We start from the raw sequence: 9,112 nt of genomic DNA on the forward strand, positions 1-9,112 counted from the left end.
TATATCTATATCTCGTAATTTGAGGCTGCTAGCTCTCTTTTTTCTCATCTTTTCATCTATTCTTTATCTGGTTCAATTCCCTAACAAGTACCTCATTTCACTACTTCTTCCACTACAATTAATTTAATTTCTGAGAATATAATCTGACCAGAAAAGTTAAAAAGACTTATATTTCCAAACTAACTCTTAATCTTGGAACATTAGAACATTATTATTATAATAAAGGGATTTTTCGCGAAAAACACTCCGGCAGCTCTAGAAAATAATTTTCTATTTAGAAACAATATATATATGTATCTAAAATTCAAACTTTCTTACAAGGAATTCAAAGTATGACCTGACCAGGTCTGGATCGTGCTGGCAGCTAGCGGGAACTTGAAAATTGAAAACATAATTTGTTTTATATATAGACCAGGTCACGAAGATTTTCAAAACGTTATCTTTTAAATAGGTGTATTTTATCTTATCCTTCTAACAATGATACATTATTAATTAATGATCTCCTCGCGATAAGTTTTGGCCAGATTTTCTGTGACACATTGTTTGAATGGTGTAGCTAGTCCTACAATCAAACCTCAGTGATCTTACACGTTAATTCATTTTTCTTTGGCTGACATCATAATACATGTCACGTCTTCATGAGCCAATTTTGAAGAGGATTAATCTAAATTAATCATTTGTCAAACCAAAACCAGATTTTCTGTGACACATTGTTTGAACGGTGTAGCTTGTCCTACAATCAAACCTCATGATCTTCCACGTTAATTCATTACATCATAATACATATCACGTCTTCATGAGCTAATTTTGTAAGAGGATTAATCTAAATTAATCCTTTGTCAAACTTTTGAGATATGAAATCTCAGCAAAACCATATAACTAAGATATAACAACGTTAATCGTAAGGGGACGTTGGGAATGTTAGATGTAGGTTGGGAGGGATATTCCCCCCCCCCCCCCCGGGCGCGAGCCGACTCCACTCCTCAGTAGCCCATCTGATTCGTGAACGGCCCGCTTATCTGTGTTAAGAAGAAGGAGTTCCAGACCTAGCCTGTGGGGTGTGTGTCAGAGGGGGGAAGAGGTCATCACATCACTGACACGTCCTAGCCTACATGGGAGGCAGGAGATCACACCGCAATATTAAATGGACAAAGACGGCAGCAAACAACAATCTCGACGGGAGACTCATCTTTTGCAAGGAGGCAGGCAGTGGGCTCACTTTCCCACATGCCATAGGGGACAGGACTCGTGTAGCATAACTCATGAACTCAACACCAATATGATATGAAATTAGTGGGTTTGAGTTTGATATAAATTAGTTCGGATCAAAATGGGTACACCAATTAAGACACGATTAATAAACGGATCAATAACGGATCAGCCCGCTAACTTGAAATCAACCCACAATAACACGTTGAAATTTTATTTCAAAATTACAATTTTATTATTGTTGGGCTGTATTATTAGTATTTCTCAATATACTTATGTTTTTATTGTTCTGATTGTAATTCTAGTACACCTATGCTTATATTTTTTATTGCTGAGTTTGTAATATTAGTTTTATTATATGTTAAAACCTAAAAAATATTGATATTTTTTTACTAGGTAGTCTCAATATTTTTTCTTAAAATATTGTGGCTATTGTCTTAGCGGGTCAACCCATTTTAACAATAACCCGTTAACATTAAATTCAAACCCGCTAATGTCGTGTCGTGTTTGTGTTGGGTACACGGGTTGTCACTACAAGAAATTAGACTTTTTCCAGCGATTTTAAGATCACCGCAAAAAAAAATGATCGCTAAAAGTACTTATTTGCGGCGATTTTTAAATCGCCGCTGAATTTCAGCGCAAAATTGATGAATGCGGAATGAGAGTTTCTTGCTTATTTTTTGCAACGACTTTTTGTATCTTTTGCGGCGATTTGTGTCACCGCAATAGAATATCGTAACTGTAGCGACTTTTTATTTCCGACGAATTAAAAATCGCCTCTATAGTTACTTTTGCCAGCGAATATTGTCGCTGCAAAGTCATTTTCTTATTAGCGGTGAATCAGTTGCACCAGAAAAAACTGATAAAACTAAAATCAAATATTTTACCCCAAAGCACTAGCATGATCAGTTTGGCTATCTAATTAGCTAAATTAGTTTGCCAAATATCACACTTTTTGCCTTTTGTCTATCCTACTCAACGTTTAATTTCACATTGGATTATCCATCTAAACTCTATATAATAATAAAATATTATTTACTATCAATTTTTTATCTACCCTTTCAATCTTTATATTTTACAGAGTTATTGGTCATATTTTATATTTTAATCAAATAAAATATGTTTTTTTTAACTAGGATTCCTAGTCTTCCAATAGTACTATCACTAAACAAATACGGGTTTTTCGCACGAATATTTTTTTCACGATATATGATCGTGGCAAATAATAGATTGATGACACGAAAACTGTTTGTGAGAAAAAATATAAGCCTTTTGCCACGAGATCACGTTGGCAAGTAAAACTTCATGGGAAAACAATTTTGCCACGAAATAAATGCTTTTTGCTGCGATTAAAAGTTGCCGCAAATAAAATTACCCAAAATATCTCTCTTTTGTGGGTTATTAGTTTTTGCCACAAGGTTATTAGTTTTTGCGGTGACATTTTCTTGCCGTAAATAGTCTTCATGGGTTGTTAGTTTTTGAGACGAGATTATTATAATTTGCGACAATGTTTTTCTGCCACAAATAGACTAACCTTTGGGTTATTAGTGTTTTTGACAGCGTTATCAGATTTTTTGGCAATAACAACCTACCACAAATACTAATAAAATTAAATCCCCCGCACCATTCTCACACCCCCCCCCCCCGCGCAAAACACCCACGAGATACTCTTCTCTTTCTCTCTCCCTCCCTCCCTCTCCCTGCAGCTGTCGAGCCTCTCCTCCATGCTGCGCCACTGCAAATGCCTCCCCTTGTGGTCGAGTCACCGTGGATCTTCCCCCTCAGCCCCTCACCTTCTCAACGACTCTCTCTCTCCCCCTCTTCCTCTCGAATCCGAGCAGATCCGTGCACCTCCGTCATCTCCAGCCATGGCCATCGCCACCCTCAACCGCCCTACGGTTCTGCTAGTCACCAACCGTCGCTCCACTCCAACTCCCGCATATCTCTCCCTCGCACGGTGTCTCTCGGAGGTCTCCGCCCCACACCCCCACTGTTTTCTTATTACAGTGGCCTTCCCCCGCTGCCATGAGTCACCATCGCCAGCCCCAACCAAGACGCACCACCACCACGAGAAACCTATGGACGCAACAACACCTCTCGCACGCCTCCTTCACTGTCCAGCCCTTAAGCATGGTAAACATCCTACCTTTGTATCTCAAGTGCATTATTTTAGTGTATATAGACTTGTATGGTATGGTGTTGAGGGCCTAGGCAAATTTGTATCTATGTAAATTTACTATTTCAAATGTTTTCAACCACTCAATTGCACCTCACAGGGTTTTGAGTCTGCTCTGAAAATGGTTTTGGGCTAGTCGTGGATGAAAAGAGAGATGAGGAGATGAAAGCACTTTTAAGATCCAAAGTTAAGATTGTGCGATGTCACATATTTTTCATTTTTATGGTCAAATATTAACAATGAGTAGATTATGAATAATTGTTCACATTGGGGATGAATTGACAACTGTGGTAATTTGGAAGTCATACTAAAAATGGAGTGGTATATTTTCTGGAATTCGGTCTTGATTTTGATAACACTTTATGGCAGAAAATGTTCAAAATGATAGTTCTATGACTGATGGTGCGGCGTATGATTTTGAAAAAGCAACAACATGACTTAGTAGTCTATCAATATCGTCATCGAAGGTGTCCATGCCTTGTTTGCCTTGGATTTATGTTATGTAAGATTTTTGAAAGGATTTTAAGTTTCATGTATACTAACTTGATTGGTTAGTATACATGACAGGGAAGCTCAAACTTATCTATCCTAACAAAAACTGGAGTGAGGCAAGCAGAGAGGTGCAGGAAAGTGACGTACAGTGATGTTTGGAAATTTGTAAAGTTCTCTCTGCACTAAATGAATTAAAATTCCTTTGGGCTCAAGTGATAAATGTATTAAAATTCCTTTGGGTAGCAAGCATGCTGTATGTTTCTGGTTTGTTGGTTGGACGATAGCTTATTTGGATTGCAATGGAGAAGATGGAATGGAGTGACTTCACTTGTATCGTTGGAGTGATAAATAACTATTGTTGCCTTTGTCTTGTGCTTTGAAGAGTATGTCGGGCCTCTGAAGATTAGTGATTTGGTACGGGCACATTATCATGAATTGATTTTTATTTCTTTTATGCCTTGGTGCTTATTTTCTTTGCCTTCTGTCGGTTCTTAGGTTAGTGAACTGCTAGGTTCTTTTGGTGACAATGAGCTTTCTCCTGAATGCCTTGATGGAGCCCAGAGGTTTTTTGAAAGATGATGGGATTTCAAATTTCAATAACGTCTTCGTAAGTATATTATGCTTAACTCTTATATATTTATAATTGTAAAGGAAATATAGGATTGTTATACTCATATCAAAAATAAAAAAAAATATAGGATTGTTATATCTTATCAACTGATCGGACTGCAGAAAATGTGTATGGAAAATGTGCTTACTTTGCTTTATGGCTAGCCTGCATATAATGATAGATTAATGGCAACAATTTGATGACTTGTGGGTGATCTCCTGTGCCCATGGATGCTTACATTAACAATAAAAACTATTATTATTCTAGCTAGCATTATATATAAACGTCTTATTTCTCTATTTCTTATTGGCAGTTTTTCCACTCTATGGTTAGGGTCAATGCTCAACTGCCATGAAATCTCATTCAGTTCATGAGAATCTCAATGTGAACCATAACATAACTGTCCATGTACAGATCAAAAAAAAAAAAAAAAAAAGAGACATTTGTGGATGAACACTTGTGGATGTATTGGTTGTGACCCACATGTTTTAACAAGAGGTTCAAAGATCAAGTTTTTATTTTCAATATAATGTGCTTAGCTTTAACTATTAATGGGTTTTTATTTTGTTTCTTGCAGGAAAGCTTTCTCATGCTCTGCCCTGCTCATACTTCAATCAAGTTTCCAAATGAGAAATCTCAATCTGGAAAACATGTTTTGAAGGATAATCTGGTGCCAAATCAGAGGTACACTCCATTTTCTTAGGTTTTTTAATGCTTTAGTAATTAACTGAATCACTTTTCAATGTGGAAAAGTGATAAATAGTGTATAACTATGTTGCAAGTGATAAATAAGTTGTTTTTGCTGCTCATATCACTTTTAAGGCTTCTGAAACTTGAAACCGATGCCCTCATTCTTAAGACTTGCAATTCTAGTTTTTGCTTCCTCCTCACTAAATGCCACTATGTTCTTTGTATCAAGTATCAACCAATTTTCCAAAGTATCAATGAAAAGCTTTCTTATCAATGGGTTGAGGCCACTCACCCATCAATATTGAGATAGATGATCTACTCTGAGATTTCAAGCACTAGAGTTTTTTGTTACCCCTCTTTTCATGTATCTTTTTCTATTTCTAGTCAGGCCTTCCTTCTGTATACTTGCAAGCGTGGGATGCTACCTTTGTTTTAATTTTATTAATAAAGTCTTCCATCACGTATGATCCAAGAATTTTTTTGTGACAACTAATTGATTTTTGTAGTTTATCTTACCCTTTTTGCTGTGCTTGAATTCATTACTTGGACCTTGCAATCCACACTTCACTTGTAGTCTGCGAAGGAGCATAGGCAATAGTTTATTAATTACATAAAGTTCTTAAATACTTCTGTTATCATAAGTTATCAGCGCATATGATTTTGGTCACTTTAATCTCCTCTATCCTATAAGATGATTCTGTCACTTGATTTCTTTGAGCTATTAAGATAATTACTCGTAAGAATTGTTAAACTGAAGCACCGGACTCTAAAAATTTATGCTTTTCAGATTATTTAGTTTGGGAGTAATCAAGTGATTAGCTTTTTCATGTCTTCTTTCTTAATAATTTTGCTTCAGGTTCTTGTGCTCAAGTTTCCAAGCATGTGTTGCATTGCAAATGTTCAAGTTACTAGAACCTGATCTTTCCATTGGAGGGATTCTATAGGTCAAGTTACCAGAACTTGTTCTTTGCATTTAGTTATGGGAAAAAAGAACCCTCTATCAATTGTTGTGTCTAATTTCCTTTTATGCCATTAGCTTTGAAGTTTGGATGAAGTGGATTTTTTTAAACCACACCCCACTATTGGTGGAGTTATGAATTGTAACTTGTAAAGTTTTGTGATTGTGTGGTCTATGTGTATAAATTGGGTTCTTATTAGAAGTTTTTCTTGTGAATGTTAGCATATTCTTACATGTTTGTTTTTTAAAATTCATATAAGTGTGAATTTGGATCTCCAAGGTTCAGATATATTTATTTTAACCTATATTAGACTATTTGTTATGATTATTTTTGGCTTTCAATCATTTTTTTTATTTTATAACTTTTTTTTTTTTCAAAAATCTCTTAGCATTTGCCGCGAATGCAACTCATGGCAAATACCTTTATTTTTTTGGTTGGAAGTGATTATTTCCCGTGATAAGATTTCTTCGTAAATAAGTATTTCCGACGAAATATTTTGCGAAACGTGTATATTTCTCAGGTAAGTATTTTATTGAAAATACCAAAGTTAACTTTTTTCACGAAAATATGTCATGAGTAAACACTTTTTACCACAACCTCTTCTCACGAAAAATGATGTTATTGCCCACCATCATACCAGATGAAAGCTTACTTGCCACGGAAAAATAAAAAAAAGTTTCAATCACCCCGGTTCAAGGGAAAAAGAAGGTTCTTCCATGAACTTATTTAATTTGGTGGAAAAATACTCTTTTTTTCACCAATTATATCCCTCGTCTTTCTTTCTCTCATCTTTATCCCTATTCTCTGTATTCGTTCCCTAGCTAGTACCTCCTCTGTGTTATTATTAACCTTGCCCTTGTTTATGTTTTTTAGGGCTAGATAGTCAGAGAGGAGGGCCTTCGACAGCACTAATCATTTTTCAAATCTTTAATAAACAATACAACGATAAAGATAACCGTGTTACAAGCGATACATAGAACCTAATGAAGCATAATGACGTGCACATGCCACCAATTATCAAGACCCTTGGGCCCTTGGCAAAGTAAATCTACTCGTAGTCTTCGATTAGTGTCAACATCATTGCTTGGGAAATGTTCCATGAACGGTAGGCTTTTTCCGGATAATTATTGCCCAAAAAGTATTATGTTGCGGCCACCGCATACAACATCTTCTTAAGAGCTTGGACGTTCCGGCGATAAAAAATAGTTGGAAATAATTATTTTGCCACTGATTTATGGCTTTTTCTTACAACTTAATGTTGCCCAAAAAAATCATTTTTTTCTTTTAGTGAACCCCAGAGGGATGAAGTGTTAGCCTTGTTTTCAGTAAAGATCAGGATGCTCTCTTGAATTCTCAACCATCTTTGGACAGCGTTCTCAACTAGACCTCAGATCTAGACTGTACTGTCAGATTCTTAAGAGCTTAGAGGCAAGTTTCATCTTTCTCTCCATCGAGTAAGAAGATATGAGCTCAATGGAGGCAGGAAGTAGATCTATAAATTAATTTTAATATATGGTCCAAACAAGTATTTTAAATTTTAAAGATCAAAATCTAAATATTTGTCCTCAAATCCAAAACCCAAACGAATTATTAAAGTGTGTTTGAACTGAGTTTTTTCATCTAGAGAGTCACTTGAAGCTATTGTTTTGTATGCTCTCGGAGTCTCGAGCCCCCGCATATATTGTTTTGTATGCTCTCGGAGTCTCGAGCCCCCGCATACTTTTCCCATAACCAACCAACTTGCCCTGTGTGTACGAGATGAGAACTCATGATTTGATGATCTGCTTGCATCTTTAAGAGATGATAAATCAAGGGCAAAAAGAATATAAGCCATTACATAGTGCAGAATATAAGCTAGTACGTACGATATAATAAAGTGGAAGCCATTATTTAATCAACAAAATGGTCGAAAGCACAAGGAAGTTTCGTTTGTAGGCTTATTATAAGCATAAATTGAGAGAGATAGATCAGATACCATATGAGTACATATAATGGATCGATCCACCATGAAAGACACGAGGTACCTGCTCAAACTAAGATGACCAAAAATGAAAAAAACCAACAATACATGATGTAGGAAAGGGTACCTTTTTACGTACTTTATTTTTCAGAAAATAAAGGTACTTATTTATAATATATGCTATATGCATGTGATGTTTTTGTTCCATCTACTCTTGGCTGATCTTCATAAGAGTATCATCTATCTCTCTGGTAATATCAGCTGCAAACTGAAGCAAATCTTTTGGATCTGGAATATCCGCGTTAAGTTTCTCATATTCATAAGTCCAACGGACCAAGCTTCCCTCTTTCTTTGGAAAGGCCTGAGAAATGAACTTGAAACTTTTGAACGACTCTACGAATGTTCCTCCTATCACCTTGAATGTAACTGATAGTTTTTCGTCATCTATGCTCTCGTATATCTCCTTGGAAATTACAGTTTTCCCCCCTACGAAGCCAGACCAATAAAATAACATGTGACACGTGAGAGAGTTTGTATTAATACAATATCATGTGATCAATAACAAACTTTTGTTGCACTTACCGTATGCGAGATGCCAGTTCAGGACAGCACCCACTTCTTCCCATTTTCCTTCTACTAAATCAATCCTGGGTATACAGTTAGGGCAAAGTTTTGGTATCTCGTACAATCGTTTCGCGTTAGCCTCATAATAAGCACGAGCTGATGACTTGACCTCTATTTCAATACTTAACTTACCAGACAGAGAAGATGACATTTTTCCTTTCAATTATAAGGAGTTTTCAGTATTCTAGTACGAGCAAGTCGAAGCAGTTAGTAGTTGCAATGAAAGACTGTGTCCAGGCCACTAATGTTCTTCGGCTTTTATTGGAAAAAATGGACTGGGTTTAGTGCGTACTGTACGTTAATAAAGTCACACTCGTGCCTTTGAAACAGCAAGCTAGCCGACGTCGATCTTTGAGTATTGTTATTTTTATAATTAAGCTTGAATAATCTTC

The 9,112-nt window shown here is 36.2% G+C and overlaps 1 protein-coding gene across 1 annotated transcript; it reads right to left on the reverse strand.

Annotated features, from left to right (window-relative positions):
- Nucleotides 1–8,304: 8,304 nt before the first annotated feature.
- Nucleotides 8,305–8,871, reverse strand: LOC121255186 (MLP-like protein 43). The gene is made up of 2 exons (XM_041155463.1): nt 8,679–8,871; nt 8,305–8,582 (listed from the first exon to the last, which is right to left on the reverse strand). Exons 1-2 carry the CDS (start codon nt 8,869–8,871, stop codon nt 8,305–8,307), a joined length of 471 nt encoding a protein of 156 aa, XP_041011397.1.
- Between the last annotated feature and the right edge of the window lie 241 nt (nt 8,872–9,112).

This window comes from Juglans microcarpa x Juglans regia, chromosome 3D (genome assembly GCF_004785595.1).
Source record: "Juglans microcarpa x Juglans regia isolate MS1-56 chromosome 3D, Jm3101_v1.0, whole genome shotgun sequence".
Lineage (NCBI taxonomy): Eukaryota > Viridiplantae > Streptophyta > Magnoliopsida > Fagales > Juglandaceae > Juglans > Juglans microcarpa x Juglans regia.

Coding starts and splice junctions, on each gene's coding strand:
- LOC121255186 (XM_041155463.1), bottom strand. CDS start 8,871: ATGTCATCTTCTCTGTCTGGTAAGTTAAGTATTGAAATAGAGGTCAAG. Junction 8,583..8,678: donor GAACTGGCATCTCGCATACG/GTAAGTGCAACA, acceptor CTGGCTTCGTAG/GGGGGAAAACTGTAATTTCC.